The sequence below is a fragment of the Salmo salar genome, chromosome ssa19 (assembly GCF_905237065.1).
Source record: "Salmo salar chromosome ssa19, Ssal_v3.1, whole genome shotgun sequence".
NCBI classification, from domain to species: domain Eukaryota; kingdom Metazoa; phylum Chordata; class Actinopteri; order Salmoniformes; family Salmonidae; genus Salmo; species Salmo salar.
Window position 1 is genome coordinate 57,020,861 of NC_059460.1, and position 18,878 is coordinate 57,039,738.

Here is an 18,878-nt window from a genome sequence, read left to right on the forward strand (position 1 = left end):
CCCCTTCCCTTCGAATTAGTGGATTCGGCTGTTTGCTGACAGGTGTATAAAATCGAGCACAGATGCATGCAATCTCCATTGACAAACATTGGCAGTAGAATGGCCTTACTGAAGAGCTAAGTGCCTACCAATGTAGCACGTTATAGGATGCCACCTTCCCAACAAGTCTGCCCAGGCCAACTAAGTTCTGTTATTTTCAAGTGGAAACATCTAGGAGCAACAACGGCTGAACCGTGAAGTGGTAGAGCACATAAGCTCACAGAACGGGACCCCCGAGTGCTGAAGGGTATACAACTCTGGAAGCAATGTCAGCACAAGAACTGTTTGTTGGGAGCTTCATGAAATGGTTTTCCATGGCCGAGCAGCCGCACACAAGCCTAAGATTACCATGCGTAATGCCAAGCGTCAGCTGGAGTGGTGGAATCACGCTTCACCATCTGGCAGTCCGACGGACAAATCTGGGTTTGGCGGATACCAGGAGGACGCTACCTGCCCCAATGCATAGTGCCAACTGTAAAGTTTGGTGGTGGAGGAATAATTATCTGGGGCTGTTTCAGGTCGGGCTAGGCCCCTTAGTTCCAGTAAAGGGAAAGCTTAATGCTACAGCATACAATGACATTCTAGACAATTCCGTGATTCCAACTTAGTGACAATTGCTTGAGGAAGGCCCTTTCCTGTTTCAGCATGACAATGCCCCATGTACAAAGCAAGGTCCATACACAAATGGTTTGTCGAGATCAGTGTGGAAGAACTTGACTGGCCTGCGCACACTGCCCTGACCTCAACTCCATCAAACACCTTCGGGATGAATTGGAACACCGACTGAGAGCCAGGGATAATCGCCCAACATCAGTAACCGAACTCCCTAATACTATTGTGGCTGAATGGAAGCAAGTCCCCGCAGCAATGTACCAACATGCTGTTATAGCGGGATGGACCATAACTCTATATTAATACGCATGATTTTGGAATGGAGATGTTCGACTTGCAGGTGTCCACATACGTTTGGTCTTGTAGTGTACATCGTTTGACGGCTGTCGGGAATCTGGAATTAACGTTAGTAAACTAGCTAGCTAGTAGTCGATTGCAATCGGTCATAAAATCTCTTTCACTACATACCATTACATTTGCCGACAACCTAGTTAGGCGAACCCAGACATTGAATTATTCACCATTGACACAAGAAACCCGGAGAAGGCTAGCTAACTCGGCTAACATTACCTTATCAGAGTCGAGTTCGGGGTCAGCCTGGCTCAGTCGGTACAGAAATGATTTCGGATCTCGGCACAGCGTCTGTCGTGTTGTTAAGAAATACGTTCCCCCCACGTTCAAGCGAACCCATTTGGATACCCCGTTACTGGTTGACTGGGTTTTTTCCCCGGTAGAATGAGTCAAACACCTCCGATAAACGGAACCACAAGTATCGGAGCTGTTTTCTGCCATCCCCTCTTCTACGCCCTCTGGTATGACTGGGTGAGGCTGTTGACAGGAAGCTTTTCCTCTCCAGTAGGCTCCACGCCATGCACTGGGCTGCGTTCAGTACGAAAAAAAACGTAAGGGAACGTAAACGGTGCTGTTCTGAACGACCAGTTAAAAAATAGAGGGGATGGGTTGTGGATTCAAAATGCACCGCTGCCCGTTAAATAAGTCACTCATTGCTTCCAGACACCATCCAAATGGCGCAAACGCACCTCTTAGTCTCGGAGGGTCAAACTCACCACCGCGAGCCGAAGCGTTTTTCATTTCAATCAAGACCTAGACTACCAGGTGAGGGGATTTCCTTACTAATTAGTGACCTTAATTCAAGTACAAGGGTGGAGCGAAAACCTGCAGACAGTCAGCCCTCTGTGGAACGAGTTTGACACTTAGTCTGTTCAAGACATGAGCAGCTATAAAAAGAACAGGTTCAAGAACGTGGGACCGTGTCGTTCAGTACGAGCAGTTACGAAACGTAGCATACGTTTAATCAAACTGAACGCACCCCAGGCGATACCACTCCTTTTCCTCCATCTACTAGAGGCCTACCACGCCACTTAATAGCATAATATGCAGTGAGCAGAATCATTTCAAACGCATCTCTGAAATACATAACATTCCTATCAATGTACACAACATATTGAAATCAGGATACAGTAGACCTACTTATATTTCGACAGCTATGTTGGAATGTTAACACTTTCTTGCAAGTCTTCATATTGTATCAATTTAACACTACGCTGATGGACAGATACATGACTGGTGAAACATTACAAATGTATTGTCAGGTTGTAACAGAAGACAAGAGGCATGGTTTTATTGTATGCCTAAATCCCTACATGCTTTAATTACTGGACTACCAAGCATTACGTGGAAAATTCATCATTCAACTACTGACCTAGCGCACAAATAATGAACAGATTCATTAAATTATCAGAAATATATGATTAAATTACTGCGCAAATAGAAAATGTATATGATATAGTAAGAAAAGAAAGCTGTAAAATATTATAGTTTACAATAATTATTCACATTCAAAGGCTTTACATCTCAATACATACACAACATGGCCCCTGAACATGACTTCAATCCAAATATGATTCATATATTAGAATTTAAATAACACAGAATGAACTAGAGGCTAAACAATAGCCATCAAATAACCTTATACAAGAATAAAAATACAAAAACTGTATCCTAATATCATTGCATTTCTTGCTTCAGAGTTCAATAATACATTGTCTGTACATCACAGTTCTAGTCGGTTACAAACCAGGTAGAGTATTACATACAATGTAACCGACTGTCGCCCAACTTGATAAAAAAAAAAAAGTCTAGCAAGAGAGCAAACACTTTCTATAGTGTTTCCTTACTTTAGAGAGATAGATACAGCAATTTCATCTCTTATTTGGATCAGATACCATTTAGCTGACATCAAAGCACGTTCAGCCCAAACCAGAGGCCCGCGGCTACTATTCACTCGCTCCAGTCACAAAGGCAAATCAATCGCTTGATACATGGGCCATAATTGGGCCATGTATCACATTGTAGAAAAACCATAGGAACACTCCCAATGAACCTTGATAACCCAAACAAGGCAAAGCTGCCAACTTGCCCTGGGACTACAGCTTTACTGTGATTGCTTCCAAGAAATGATAGTATAGTATTATGGATGTAATGCTCTGTTGATGCTTTCCTTATCACCAAAGCTGTTCAACATGGTCAGCATTAGATTTAGTTTTAAACATGACATACTTAAGATGAACCGACAATCCCACCCCCAAAAAACTAAAAGTATTCAAACCACAAAGAAATAGCCAGTGAATGGTAAAGAACAGCCAAATAATTCAATAATATTAGCCATGGTTGCCAATGCAGTCAAAATACCCACCTTAACTTTAATAAAACTACATCGCCAGTGCCCTGGGAGAGAAGCAGACAAGGCTGAGCTACAAAACTGGCCGTGCAGGAAAGCTAAGCGGGTCTTATGATAGAGTACAAGCTAGTGGCATGTTCACCTACCCCGTATTGGCAATGTAATGGGTCTACTATTAGGGACTGTCCCCTCATAGTCTCAGTCTCTGGAGAACCAATGCTGAAGCACAGAGCTATTCATAGCTACGCCTCACTTTGGGGACCAGCGATCCACTCCGAAACATTAACCTACAGACTCAAACTGAACTGCAATCATTAAGTACCAAGAGCCTTGAAAACCAATTAAAATATTATACTCTTGTGGACAATGGGGGTCAGACTAAAAATATAGTTTATTTGGTTAGTGCCTGGTTGCAGTGCGATACTGAACCAGGCAATAGTCTGCTCTAAGTATGGAGAATGTGTGTGTGTGTGAAGTTCAGGTCTGATCACAGAGGCATACAATGTTGGATTAAGAACTGGGTTGAGTGTCATACTGTGTTAGGATAGGCTCTGGTATACAAGTGATGCTGGACTGTGTTTTGTGGTTGAACAAGTAAACCAGTCCTTGCACTCAGGTGGTCCGAATGGTACCTTATGCCAGTGGAATTATACAGACAAGCCTGTCCTCTCCCTTTACATTGCAGAATATACAAGATGCCGATGTGCATGGAAGCAGTCACATCAACACATGGAAAAATGCATTTAGAAGCCTCACAGAGAGCACAAAGAACAAGCAAAGCAAACCTTAAATCCCATGGTCTTTTTTTTCCTATTGGTTCTGCTTATTTCAGAGAAGGAAAATAAACAAGGTCTAGATGCCATAGATGCTAGCGTCTCTAAAATTGTTGTTTTTTTTGTGTTTTTTTTACATTGCTGTGAAGGGCACTCAGGAGGGTGTCACTCTGCTCCGTGATTGGCCTCAGAGCTAGGAGGAAGGAGTGGCGCAGGAGGAACTGCTCTCCTATAGGCCAAGATTTTGGTGCTTGTGATAGATCTTTCTCCACACTTCCTGGATCTTCTTACACCACTTGTCTGCATTTCCGCTGGGGTCCATCAGATAGTATGTTCGATTGGGCTGTAAATAAATGCCAACAAAGACCAAATAAAAAAAAACATTCAAAGCTGAGAAAGTCAATATAGTCAGAAGAGACCAAAGTTTGTGATCAGGTCAGTTTGAAGCTACAAACGGTTGCTTTTTGCCAATATAATTTTTTCTACAGTCATTAGTGTTAATTGCCGTTAACATTTACCGTGTGGACAAAGAATGTCTTAAAGTTCTTGGCCTCTGGACGCAGCTCGGGGGACCAGGGGATCTCCCCCTTCAGGACCTTGTTGACAGGGTCCACGTAGTACAGGTGTGGCCCTTCAGTGAGGAGCAGCTGTCTCCTTCGAGCAAACAGGCCCTGTAATGGAATCATGGCATGAGATCACCACCAGAGGGGGCTAGTTCTAAGAGCGTGGCATTACACACCAGAGATGGTATTCCCCTTCGCTGCTGACCTAGAATCAGCTTTCTCCAGCTCTAACAAGTGAAACTACACACAAACACTGCTCCTCATTGTCAACAACTAAACATTTGGTAAGTTCAAAGTGATAGTCTTATGAACTTACTTACTATGAAAACTCTGAAATGTGATGTAAAGTTTGGCTTCCACTCACCTTCCGTTTATCCACTGGGCCCATTTTCAGGATCAAATTATTCTCAACAAACTGGTGCCTGTGTAAGCCAGTAATAGTAAGGGTTATGAGCAAGTACTTCCAAGCAAAGCTAAGCAATGTAAACAAAAAGTTCTTACAACACACTTCAAACTATCAATGTACATTCCAACATCAAATGTTCATGGTCAAACCAATTTTTTTGTATTGCTAGGAGAGAGTTCCTCAGAGTGGGGCTCACCAGGGGTTTCCACTGGTCTGTTTGTCCAGCAGCAGCTGCTTCTCCTCCTCGGAGAACAGCAGGTCCAGCTCAAACGAGTTGTTGTCCAGGTCGTGGATGTACTGCTCAATGTTGCTGCTGGACCTCTGCGGCGCTGGGGGAATGGTCTCAGGCGTGGAGAGCGAGTGGGACGAGCTGGACTGGGCCACCTGCATGCTGCTGAACTGGCTCAGGAGGTCGTCATACTGGGGAAATACAGGAGATGGGGGCAGAAGGTGGTTAGTTGGATTATTGCATGGGCTTTTGCATGGCACAAAGATATAGATCCAATGAATTAACAGGATTCTTGAAAAATCACCACAAGCCAATATGACATGGTTGCCAAGTTCTATGTATGGGTGGAAGTGTCTCACGTTTCCATAGCAGTCCTCGTCATCCTCAGACATGGCTGGCAGGTAGGGGGTGAGCTTGGGTGGCGTCTGCACATGGAGGTCTCCCCAGGAGATGGTCTCGAAGAACGGGTGTCCCCTCAGGGGGTCGTACCCTCCCATCTCCTCGCAACCGATTCTCTTGGAGGGGTCCAGCGACTGAGAGAAACAGAATTACATTAATATACAAACACACACACACTGACCCATAGCCTTAAAATCTTACTACAATTAATGAATCCAGTCTGTGGATGATCGAGAGATGCACCATAACATGTTGTACAACCTATACTACAGTGCTCGTATTACTTTGAGTATATTGATGAAAACAAGACCTACCAAAAGCTGTTCAACAAGATCTTTCGCTTTGGGGAAGAACTTCTCTGGGAATTCATACTCCAGCTTGATTATCTTCTGGAATATTAGGTACTCGTTTCTGGTCAGAAGTAAGCACAGAAGGACAGTTTGTGAAGTAGAAGTAAGAGCAGCTCCATAAAACATAATATCCAGATTAGTTAATCACAAGTTTAGTACTAGCCTAAAACAAAAAAAAAGGTGAGAGAGGCCGCAAGCAGACATCGTGCTCTACTTACCCAGCTCTGAAGGGTGGTAGCCCAGCCACCAGCTGATAGACTATGCATCCCAAGGCCCAGAGGTCAGAGCTGAAACACACAACCAGTTGATATCAATATGATATCCTATGGGAGAAGGACAGACATTCACTAACTGTATGGAAAAACAATGCATTGGCACAACACTACAAAGGGAGTAGAAGAAAACCAAGTGAGTTGTGAAGAGGTACTCCATGTTCGAATCCCAGTTACCTCTTGCAGGCAGATTTTTCTGTCAGCAGCTCTGGAGACACATACTGCGCAGTTCCTACAAAGGAGTTTGCTCTCGCTGCAAAACAATAAGGGGGTATGAATCAGACAACACACCTGATGTGACTGATCAAAACTGTAAAGAGAACAAATTTGGGCATTAAACTAAAAATATAAAATAAGGGAATGTTCAGGGAGGAATAAATCGCAATTATTGCTAACTGTTGATAAACATCTACCTTGTTTGCTATCGGAAGATAATTGCTTTGCTGTTCCAAAGTCTGTTATTTGGATGTGCATGTCTTCGCTCAGTAAAATATTCTCAGGTTTAAGGTCTCTGAAAGACAAAGTAAACAAATGTGAGGGAACCTACTCAATCTACATTTTCAATAACAGAATATGGCATAGCAAGAAGGGCTCATTTGTGTAAACAGTGGCAGCAAGTTTACAAGTCGAGTCATTCATACAAATATTGTACATTTCATGTTAAAATGTATTATATAAATTGAACTAGAATATCCTGTAACATATGACAGGCTTACCGGTTCAGACATTTCCTACCTGTGAATAATCCCCTTCTCATGCAAATATTCTAGTGCGCAAACAATTTCCGCAGAGTAGAATCTAGTACAGGTCTCATCAAAAGAACCGATTTTGCGAATATATTTCAAAAGCTCTCCATTCTTAGCATAGCTAAGGCCAAAATCTGATAGCAAGTTGTTAAGGAAAACTACAAGTCAAAGGAACACAAACAAGAGACAAAATATTTGAATCATACAGAGACTAGATAAGTTGATAAGTGAGTGATGCAGCCAGGCTCCGAGTCATCGTGGTCTCGTCTTATTAAAGGATACACAACTTTTCATCATCTTGAAATGTAAAGTAGAGTTTGACAAAGAATGGGTGATCTAGGTTTGACATCACATCCCTTTCTCTTTTCACGTACTGTGCCTTGTTCTCCTTCATAATATGCCGCTTCTCCAAAATTTTTACTGGAAGAGAGAAAAGTTAGGAGTGAAGTTGAGGGTAAATAGCACAAAAGAAAACACGATAAACAGAAACTTTGCACGGAGTTCGACGTGAATGCCTACAATTCAACTTACTTGCATATTCTTTTGCCGTTGCCTGTTCTCTTGCAAGGACAACCTAGAGGAAAAAAATACAATGTTTGAAGAAAATCTATTTCTACAACTAAAGCAGTAGACCACTTCATCACCATAGTAAATGAGGTGCCAGGCTAATTTAAAATCTATTGAAACTACTCAGCCATTCTTTACAATAAACATTAATTGAAGTTGAGTCACTGGAGTATATGACCACAAAAATGCTTGCGTGTAACAACATCTATCTGAGACTAATTCGTAAGTAAAATGGAATGCAGGCTACATACGGTTGAGAACGAGCCCTCTCCTAGTATCTTGCCGAATTTGAAGTCCTCTGGCCTCTTTTTGCGCGGCTGAGGGGCCTGCCGGAGCTCGGAGCCCTGGCTGGTAGGCTTGCCCGGAGCCCGGGACTCGGAGGTGGGGCCATCCATGCTAGGACAGTGGCTGCTACTTGCGCCTGGGATACCAAGTGGCGAGCAGGAGTCGGGCTGATTTCTTACCATTGATGGATGTGGGCAGGAACAGATGACAACGCTGGATTGAATGGGCACAACATCATACTGTAAGGGAGAGGAGAAAGGGGCGACATTAGGTGACTTACCCACAACATAGTGATGATGGTCTGTCTAGACTTGGGGCCATCTAAATCATCAAGTTTTTTTGCTCAATCATTCTCCGTTATGTGAATGATTGAGGACAACAACCAACCGAGCCACTGCCTGTTCACCCGCTATCATCCAGAAGGCGAGGTCAGTACAGGTGCATCAAAGCTGTGAACGAGAGACTGAAAAACAGCTTCTATCTTCAAGGCCATCAGACTGTTAAATAGCCATCAGTAGCACCTTAGAGGCTGCTGCCCTATATACATAGACTTGAAATCACTGGCCACTTCAATAATGGAACACATCTCATATGTATATACTGTATCTTAGTCTATGCCGATCTGACATTGCTCATCCAAATATTTATATATTCTTAATTCCATTCCTTTACTTAGATGTGTGTATTGTGAAATTGTTAGATACTACTGCACTGTTGGGAGCTAGAAACAAGCATTTCGCTACACCAGCAATAACATCTGCTAAACACGTGCATGTGACCAATCAAATTTGATGTTTAATGTCTTGTCTCTAACACACCAATAGCGTTTTCCTGCCGAGAGTACTTGTGAAGACAGTGCAACCCGATTTTATATGTATAAATGCGTGAAAATGTCTGCAGTCAGACGTCAACAGCGCAGTGAACAGTCGGTAGATGAATAGGAAATCCACATTCAGTGCGATGTGTTATGTGGATAGGGCTAAATTGAAATGTTTCTAACAGAAGAAATATTGAAAGCAGATGCATAACCATGATAGGAATTAAAAGGGAACAGTTTAGAGATTATGGAAAAATATGACTAATAGTGAGTACACAACCATTCACCTGATAAGACTCAATCCAAACATTACACTTGATTTTATCTGCATTTTACATGACTGTACTTTTTGCCACATTTGTTGATAACGAAATCTTAAAATACACAGGATACATTCAGTAACATGATAAGAATAATACCCTCATAGCTGTGCCATTGAGGAACTAGAGCACGCACACTTGTTTTGTTTGGAACACAGCCCTGTATCCCCTACATCACACAATTAATGTTGTTTACGCAATCCAAAAACAGTCCATTAGAAATCGCAATCTGGGTAAGGTGGGCATCATTTGAAAGCTAGTTCTACTGCCAACATTAGAAAATAGGATCTTACATCGTTAGGCTGTCACAAGGCAATTCATAGAGGCAGATTGTAATTGTGGTGCGCATAGAATGGAGTCACGAGGGCATTCAGATGCGTAGTCCAAGGCAAATTTTCTTCACAATACAACAAACAGGCTCATTCTGTTCAGAATGACCCAAGGTATAAAGCCATGTCATCTTTTAACAGTACATCAAACGTAGTGACCATAAACATTGACACTGTATATTACATGAATTTTATGATATAGAAATGTGAAATGCACATTTGGACTTAAGGGTGTTTGGCTTGCTTGTATGACAACGGTACTTATTATCCTCAACCTCTCATCATTCCAAAGACATCAACTCCTCTTAATTAACAACATTTCCCTCACTCAGACAAAAAAACTACTGCAACCGTTTCCAATAAGCGGGAGGGATGGAGGCAACTTCTTAAGGTGTGCAGTGCTCAAGTTCAGAATGGCTGTCAGTCAAAACCCATACAGCGCTGTGAAGCGCTGACCCTGAGCTCTGAAGTCCTGTATAGCATATCTTACTGTACAGCCAATTTAGGCACAAATCAGCCATTTACAAACTGTATATGGGTACGAGTGTAAAGGGCTACGCTATGCCATGTTCAGTCACAGTTCTTTAAGAGTGTAGGTGTGAACAAAAACAGCCTAAACTCTGTTCTCTGGAGGGTCTGAGGGCCCCATGAGGAGGCAGGCTAACTTAACCTAGACATGTGCAGGAAAGCACACTGTACAAAACTGTCAACATGTGCATGAGGTAATCTAATAAAGACATGTTAATTTAATCCCCACTGTCAGGGGACAGTATTTCCTTTGCACGTTTGAGTCAGGATTAGTGTCATTTCTATACATTTTGTCATGTCTGGGAGACAGGTTGGCTAGGTGTTTGAAAATAAGGATAGCTGGCAGGGCTCCAAGCCCAAGTAGGAGCACAGGTGAAGAGCATTATGTTCTATTTACAACCTTGGGCTCGTTCCACTCCAGACATGCTTAGTTGAGGATGAGGCAAAACTTCAAGGCAACAAAAAAATGATAATATAATGTGGACATTCTTGAATCATCTAGCTATTTAGGTCATCATGATCAGTAAGTAACCTCATACCTTATGCTCACTATGGGGCAATTTAATCACAAGGGGTGGAGATTTATCTCGTTGACAAGACAATGTGAAGTAGATAAACTCCTGACCCAACCCTTTCCCTGGAAGAAAAATCCCACTTACGTCCTCCAGTGAGAGACGTCAAATGGCTGACACCAAATGCTTATACGATTAAATTCATGACAATATATTTTTTTTTAATTGACTGGTGCTCAAAAAAAAAAACAATGATATCATGTGGTGCATTTTCTTAGGCAAATAGCTAACTAGCATCCCGCCTACCATCCTGTCATTAACTAGCTAATGCTAACAAGCAAATTAGCATTGGCTAACAGCTTGCGAATGTGAGCGAGGACGCCCAACGGTTGTTTCACTTAGTAAGCAAGCATCACGAATGATCAGGAAGCCAGTTCCTCTTTAAAGTGGCAAACATACAAGCACTATCTAAAGACATCACCGGCCAAATAAAAAGCTTTAGATTCTATAAATATCGACTTCCTAAATTGTAAACTGAGTTAACTAGCGAACGTTAGCTTGCTACCCAGTTAAGGCTGAGAAATGAGAAGCTAGCTAGCTTTTTCAGCTAGTTAGGCAGTTTAGCGAAAGGGAGACATTTATTATTATTATTAGTCGAACACGGACAAGTGAAATCTCGAGCGAGCTGCTACTGTAGCTCGTCAACCGCGACACACAACAAGGTGTGGCCAGATTGGTTCCTTATCCATCGGCGAACTACCTAACGTTACATCGTATTGATTCGGTTATTTAGCTAGGATGCGCCTTTACATAGGTCTCAGTCTGCTAACGTAACCAACTAGTTTGTTAGCATCATCGGCTAATTCTAGAGCGGAAGCTTCAAGTGTCCAACAACAAGTTAGCTTCCTACTTAATTAACTAGTCAGCAATCCCTTTGCTTTGCTTGGTAGCAACGGTTAGCGAACGTTACTGTGTTGAATAGTCAACCGCCAGTTAAACGCCAAGTTGGCTAACAACCTGGAATTCAACTCACTTACGTTAGCTAAAAGTAAAGCGGGCTAGCATGCTGGCAGGATAACTTAATTGACAAACTAGCTAATTTATCCAACAGAATAGCCAAAAGTATCTACATACAGTCGTTAACGTTACCACATTTCAAACAATGTAAAACTACCCAGCTATAACGTTAAGGTAATGTTCCTATTTGCTAACCAAACCAACATTTTTACGCTAGTAATCAAGCTGGTCAAACTAGCTCGGTGAACTTGAAGTGAAAAAAGGTTTGAAAACGTAACGTTAGCTAGTTACCTCAAAGGGATGGACCGCGTCTTGTACCGTTAGTTAGTATTTATCCCACAACAATTTGTCAAATCGATCAGATTTAATCTAGCTAGCTAGCGGTATTTCATTAAACTGCCATTTTTGTCCTCATGCTAGGCTAGCCAATGCAGCCCATTGGCACTGGAATCCGTGAAAATTGATTGGCTAAACTAGATAGAATAAGGACGAAAAAAAGCAGTTAAAGCGACAATTTCCATCCCTAGATTGGGGCACGTTTTCAAACCATTTCACTAGAAGTTCACCAAGGTGCAAATATATTGGCATATGGTCGTTTCGACTATTCCTTGTAACTGGTCGAAATGTTTTGGTTAGCTAGTCAGAGGTCCTCGTACTGCTGCGCTGTTTTAAATGAGGGCCTAACACATCGAAAATGTTGTCAAACTGCCGCCAAACAATACATCTTGAGCAACGGCTTCGAATTGAAATTCGGATGAAAGAGCCAATACTCACAATTTGACTTGTAGCTCTTGCCATGGAAGTTTTCCGCGAGTATTTATTTGGGAAAAAAATATTACAGAACCTCCATTAATGGCTGCCTCTGCACCTTCATTTTTCCAGCTGTGACGTCGTTCCACAACAATGTTACCGCAAAGACAGAAGATGATAGGCCTACTTCCCTGTATCCGCCCCCTTCGCATCGTTTCAACTGAACTCCGTCAATATGAAGACGGCGATAGTCGTTTCAGGAAAAGTTCAAAAACGTATTGCTTAAGCCTATTTCAAAGCGCCTTTGCATTGCATAACTAATAATCAGCAGCATACAAAATACGTTACGTCTATATAATAAGCCTTTACTGTATATAGTATTCACACTGCAGATACTCCATGTCATGGTCTTCTCTTTCAAATGTTTGAGACTTAGTATGTCCATGTACAACCCATGTTCAAGTATATTTTCTACCATCCACACACTTTTCATACTCAATATCTTGTCTTTGCTATTGATGCCTATGTCATTGAATACCCATCTCTGCTGCTTTTCTTGTTCATATTGTAGGGAACCCGGTGGGTAGCCCTGACAGGGACTCGAACCCACGTCCAACGACTGTCAAGCTAACACCTTAACTGTTATGCATCTCTTGTCGAGGTGGCTATATTACCCCCTCCTTTCTGAGAACGTGTCCCCACGATTCTCTATAACAAAGCTCCTGACGTGTACACACCTCCCCAATTGTCCCACGACTGCCCCCCGACTTCTGACGCCAGTGTAGCGAATTCAGGATGTAGCCCTGACCGGGACTCGATCTCAGGTTCAGCGACAGTCAAGCCAAGACCTTAACCGTTGCACCTTGACGAGGTCACTAAGTGTTGGGTTAAATTCGCTACAATATCCTATTTTTTTCACTCACATAATTGACACAAACTTAGATTAAGAGGCGTAATTGCGTTACTTTCAATTCAATTTAATACTCGTCAATTAAATTTTACTGAATTAAGAATGTATAGACACTGACTAAGGTTACATGCACACAATAATACGATTATTGTTGATAGTCAGATTAATTTAATAGTTCGTTTAAAACGTTAACATGCTTTGCAAAATGGACGATTTCCCTAATAACCATGTTTACATTGACACATCTGGAATCAGGCTACCTGATGAGAAATAAATGCATAAAAATCACCAATCAAAATAAACGTTCTACCACAGCGACCATGTTATTTTTGCGAAGCCTACTTGATTCTGAGTTCGGACACAAAGTTTGTACTGAAAAGTATTTCCAAAATGTATAGCCTACTTTCAGTTTTTCCAAACTTACGTCACTCCCTCAAGAGGGAGGATTGACCTACTGGTGCTGGCAGGTCAAATACACTACTGGAACGAGATTTATGCAGTTTACATGTCCTAATAATTATAAATATTGATCAGAAAACCAGGTGTTTTAATCGACATATGCTTACTTCGATTGTGACCATATGACGATTAAGATAAACAGAGTAAAGTGTTTACATGCCTATTGCCATACTCGGCCAATTGCCATAATCCGTTTATTATCAAATAAGTGTCCATGTAAACCTACACAATGTTTAGTAAACAAAGGGCCTCAATTTCTTCACTTTCACATAGTGAAGAAGTCTTGCCATTCTCCTCAAAGTCCCAAGTATATCCACATTTTTCATTGCACTTTTGATGACTCTCCTGGCTCTTCCTCCTCATCTCGTTTCTCTCTCCTTTCCCCATCTTCCTCTTTGACATCATCGTTGTCATCTTCTGATGTTCCAGAACTTCCAGCTTCCTCACCATCACTCTCTGTATCATCCTCTTCCTCAGCAACACTAAACAAAGATGATATGCAATACCATTTACCAACATAGTTGTCATAACAAATGTGAAACTGAAATGAATTAAATATATTATGATTTTCAATTCAATACAAAGCAATGCGTCTTTATTACCGAGGGGGTCTGTTGAGATTCATGCATTCTCTCCCTGAGTCAACATCGAATGGATCTGCAAAGACAATGGATTAGACATTTTTGGTTCAAGACAGTCTCTGAAGAAATACACAAACACTCAAAGTAAAATGTTAAAGACTAAGCTTTCTATGTATGACATCAAAAGTGCTCCCTCCAAAGGCATATCAGTTTTCTTAACACCTTCTTGTATGGCTAAACATTCACCCCTCACTCAACTCCAAATATTTCCTGGGATTTGATCCCAAACTTCTCCAACAGTAACTTACCAAACTCCTCTTTCTCAGGAGGGGTGTTAAGGTACTCTTTCTCCACAGCCAGCAGCTCCTCCTCTGACTGACAAGCTGCATAGCGATCCAGCAGAGTCTTGTTCAGATCCAGAAACACAGTCCCCCACTTAAACTTCCTTAGCAGAATCACAGCCAGGTCCTGAAAACCTGCATTTCAGACATGTTAATTAATGATTGATCATGACACTGCCAACATTTAACACTACTAAGGTAATCTGATGGTAAAACCAATTAATTTGTATAGATTAAATAAAATGAAATGTTATTTGTGACACACGCCGAATACAACAGGTGTAGACCTTACAGTGAAATGCTTACTTAAAAGCCCTTAAGCAACAATGCAGTTTTAAGAAAAATAAGTGTTTAAAAATAACAAATAATTAAAAAGCAGCAGAAAAATAACTAGCAAGGCTATATACAGAGGGTACCGGTACAGAGTCAATGTGCAGGGGCACAGGTTAGTCGAGGTAATTGAGGTAATATGTACATGTAGGTAAGAGTTAAAGTGACTATGTATAGATAATAACCAGAGAGTAGCAGCAGAGTAAAAGAAGGGGTGAGGGGGACAATTAAAATAGTCTGGGTAGCAATTTTAATTAGTTGTTGGGGGTAGAAGCTGCTGAGAAGCCTTTTGGACAGAGACTTGGCACCCCGGTACCGCTTGTCGTGCGGTAGCAGAGTAAACAGTCTGTGACTAGGGTGGCTGGAGTCTTTGACCATTTTTAGGGCAATCCTCTGACACCACCGGGTATAGAAGTCCTAGATGGCAGGAAGCTTGGCCACAGTGATGTACTGGGCCGTACACACTACCCTCTGTAGTGCCTTGCGGTCGGAGGCCGAGCAGTTGCCACACCAGATAGTGATGCAATCAGTCAGGATACTCTCAATGGTGCAGCTGTAGAACCTTTTGAGGATCTGAGGACCGATGCCAAATATTTTCTGTCTCCTGAGGGGGAATAGGCGTTGTCATGCCCTCTTCACGACTGTCTTGGTGTGTTTGGACCATGACAGTTCGTTGGTGACGTGGACACTAAGGAACTTGAAGCTCTCAACCTGCTTCACTACAGCTCCGTCGATGAGAATGGGGGTGTGCTCGGCCCTCCTTTTCCTGTAGCCCACAATCATCTCTTTTGTCTTGATCAAGTTGTGGGAGAGGTTGTTATCCTGGCACCAAACGGGCAGGATTCTGACCTCCTCCCTATAGGCTGTCTCATCGTTGTCGGTGATCAGGCCTCTGTGTCGTCGGCAAACTTGATGATGGTGTTGGAGTCGTGCAGTCATGGGTGAACAGGGAGTACAGGAGGGGACTGAGCACGCTCCCCTGAGGGGCCCCTGTGTTGAGGATCATCGTGGCAGATGTGTTGTTACCTACCCTTACCACCTGGGGGCGGCTGTCAGGAAGTCCAGGATCCAGTTGCAGAGGGAGGTGTTTAGTCCCAGGGTCCTTAGCTTGTTGATGAGCTTTGAGGGCACTATGGTGTTGAACACTGAGCTGTAGTCAATGAATAGCATTCTCATGCAGCTGTTCCTTTTGTCCAGGTGGGAAAGGGCAGTGTGGATTGCAATAGAGATTGCATCATCTGTGGATCTGTTGGGGCGTTATGCAAATTGGAGTGGGTCTAGGGTTTCTGGGATAATGGTGTTGATGTGAGCCATGACCAGCCTTTCAAAGCACTTCATGGCTACAGACGTGAGTGCTACGGGTCGGTAGTCATTTAGGCAGGTTACCTTAGGGACTATGGTGGTCTGCTTGAAACTCCCGTACGGACTCGGGAGAGACGAAGGTCGAGAGCCGTGCGTCCTCCGAAACACAACCGCACTGCTTCTTGACACCATGCCCACTGAACCCGGAAGCCAGCCACACCAATGTGTCGGAGGAAACACCGTACACCTGGCTGCCGTGTCAGCGTGCACTGCGCCTGGCCTGCCACAGGAGTCGCTAGTGCGCGATGGAACAAGGACATCCCTGCCAGCCAAATCCTCCCCTAGACGACGCTGGGCCAATTGTGTGCCGCCCCATGGGTCTCCCGGTTGCGGCCGGCTGCGACAGAGCCTGGACTCGAACCCAGAATCTCTAGTGGCACAGCTAGCATTGCAATGCAGTGCCTTAGACCACTGCGCCACTCGGGAGGCCTTGCTCTCATGCATGCTTCAGTGTTGCTTGCCTCGAAGCGAGCATAGAAGTAATTTAGCTTGTCTGGTAGGCTCGTGTCACTGGGCAGCTCGCGGCTGTGCCCCACTTTGTAGTCTGTAATAGTTTGCAAGCCCTGCCACATCCGACGAGTGTCGGAGCCGGTGTAGTACGATTCAGTCTTAGTACTGTATTGACACTTTGCCTGTTTGATGGTTCGTCTGAGGGCATAGCGGGATTTCTTATAAGTGTCCGGGTTAGAGTCCCGCTCCTTGAAAGCGTCAGCTCTACCCTTTAGCTCAGTGCGGATGTTGCCTGTAATCCATAGCTCCTGGTTGGGGTATGTACGTACGGTCACTGTGGGGACGACGTCACCAATGCACTTAATGATGAAGCCAGTGACTGATGTGGTGTACTCCTCAATGCCATTGGAAGAATCCCGGGAACATATTCCAGTCTGTGCAAAACAGTCCTGTAGCTTAGCATCTGCGTCATCTGACCACTGGGCATTTGTGTCAAATCTTCTATTCAGGTAAATGCGATACGACACCACAGGTTATGAATGAACTGCAGAATAGCTCAAGTCTTACCCACAATGCAGAAGGTGGCAGCAAAAGCCTCCACACAAGACAGCTTGCAGGGCTTCCCATAGTTCACTGGGTTGGCAGCAACCAAGTACGGTAGCAACCGAGGATGACTACCTATCATCTTATTGAAGGGCGTCTCCTCAAGTTTAGCCCAAGAGCAGTCAATGACAGCAAGTCCATTCTGAGCCACAATGTCCCTGAAAAATAAAAGAAAACACAGGACTCTGACTTCAACATCACAAATACTTGCATATACTATTGAGATATGCCCCAATAATCTTGATTAGAAATTGATGGTTGTGGTCGGTTAAACATGTCCTGATCTCACAGACAGTGAAAGGGTAAAGGTATGGTCAAATTATATCCAGCCCTTTGATCTATCAGTGGTCATGATGTGCTTAGGGTTTTGGCCATGTCAAAAGCATCACTCACCTGTCTGCTGGTGAGACATATTTGGTGCCCATAGGGCTCAGAATGAGTCCATGGAACCTCTGGTTGAGGCGTAGGTTGTGAACAAAGCCTTTGCGGACCAGCTTTCTTCCTGTGCAGCGCTTTGGGTCGCAGTGGCCCAGCTCCCACATGGCCAGGGGGCAGGGCAACTTCACCTGGGCAGCCTCCCCTGCATCATCAGGCTGCAGGCTGGCTGAAACCGAGAAAAAACAACCAAGTTACCAACCTGGTCTCGGAGCATTTCGTATTATTCTGTACGTAAATCCGAGGGACCTCATTTAGTATGATACGTTACGTGTGGTTACATAAGACAGATGGTTACTTAAGGCAAAAACAAAAGGAGGGTAGTTGCTCAGGGTGGATGGCTACGCATAACAAATCTCATCATGGACAACTTTAAAATTGTAGCTTCTTTTCAACTACTTACTACTTTTTAGCTACTTTGCAACTACTTAGCTAACCCTTCCCCTAACCCTTTTAGCTAATCCTTCCCTTAACCGTAACCCTTTAAGCTAACCCTTCCCCTATCTCCGAAATGTAACCCTAACCACTAACTCCTAGTAACAGATAATACGAATTGTAATTCGTAATATATCATACAAAACAGATCATACAAATTAATACATACCATACTAAACGTAACATATCATTCTAAATGGGGTCTCGGATTTACATACAGAATAATACGACATACTCTGAGACCAGGTTGAAGTTATATGATCACACATGCACACAACGTGACTGTTTCGGGAAGAGGCATACTGTACCTTGCAATGCATCATGCATCTCTTCTGTGAAACACTCAAGAGATTTCCCCTTCATCTTGTGTCGTTTATCTTTCCCCTTGTTCACTGGGCGTTCAAATTTACCCTGCTTCTTTCGCCCCATGTCAGAACTGTCAGACTCTCTCTACCTACTGTTAATTGACTGAGAAAAAATGTAACGTTAACCTGACTTTGTAGCACTTGAATCAACTGGTCCAACAGAACAGAAGTAAACATCCAAGCAAGCTACCAACATGACATAGAAAACATGTGTACTCCGCTCCTCTTGTTTTGAGATTATTTGGTGTCGCTTTAGTTGACTAAATAAAAGTATTAACAACAATTTCGTTCACTTTCCATGTGCTCACGCTGTACGGAGGAAGGACTAACACGCACGCGCAGACCGTGTATTTTGGTCAGCTGACTTCTTCCCATGTTTCCCTAATAGTCAC

At 43.1% G+C, this 18,878-nt stretch overlaps 3 protein-coding genes across 7 annotated transcripts in view; all 3 read right to left on the reverse strand.

The window, feature by feature from the left end:
- Positions 1-1,863, reverse strand: part of kctd5b (potassium channel tetramerization domain containing 5b) — a 32,934-nt gene extending 31,071 nt beyond the window's left edge. For 2 of the 5 annotated variants that reach the window (XM_014158939.2, XM_014158937.2), the window contains exon 1: positions 1,222-1,847. In XM_014158939.2, the coding sequence (XP_014014414.1) occupies positions 1,222-1,443 (222 nt within the window). In that variant the 5' untranslated portion in view covers positions 1,444-1,847. Of the gene's footprint in view, positions 1-1,221 lie in introns of all 5 variants that reach the window. The other 3 variants (XM_014158938.2, XM_014158935.2, XM_014158936.2) reach the window with 3 other exon arrangements.
- Positions 1,864-2,290: 427 nt separating this feature from the next.
- pdpk1b (3-phosphoinositide dependent protein kinase 1b) lies at positions 2,291-12,438 on the reverse strand. The gene is made up of 14 exons (XM_014158934.2): positions 12,240-12,438; positions 7,909-8,181; positions 7,622-7,664; positions 7,373-7,510; positions 7,080-7,224; positions 6,758-6,855; positions 6,522-6,597; positions 6,291-6,359; positions 6,037-6,133; positions 5,683-5,856; positions 5,291-5,514; positions 5,053-5,110; positions 4,644-4,796; positions 2,291-4,468 (listed from the first exon to the last, which is right to left on the reverse strand). Exons 1-14 carry the CDS (start codon positions 12,261-12,263, stop codon positions 4,355-4,357), a joined length of 1,686 nt encoding a protein of 561 aa, XP_014014409.1. The 5' UTR covers positions 12,264-12,438; the 3' UTR covers positions 2,291-4,354.
- A 733-nt stretch (positions 12,439-13,171) lies between these two features.
- Positions 13,172-18,874, reverse strand: tsr3 (TSR3 ribosome maturation factor). The gene is made up of 6 exons (XM_014158932.2): positions 18,430-18,874; positions 17,645-17,855; positions 17,216-17,409; positions 14,474-14,641; positions 14,187-14,241; positions 13,172-14,066 (listed from the first exon to the last, which is right to left on the reverse strand). The coding sequence occupies exons 1-6, from the start codon at positions 18,548-18,550 to the stop codon at positions 13,907-13,909; spliced, it is 909 nt and encodes a 302-aa protein (XP_014014407.2). The 5' UTR covers positions 18,551-18,874; the 3' UTR covers positions 13,172-13,906.
- Between the last annotated feature and the right edge of the window lie 4 nt (positions 18,875-18,878).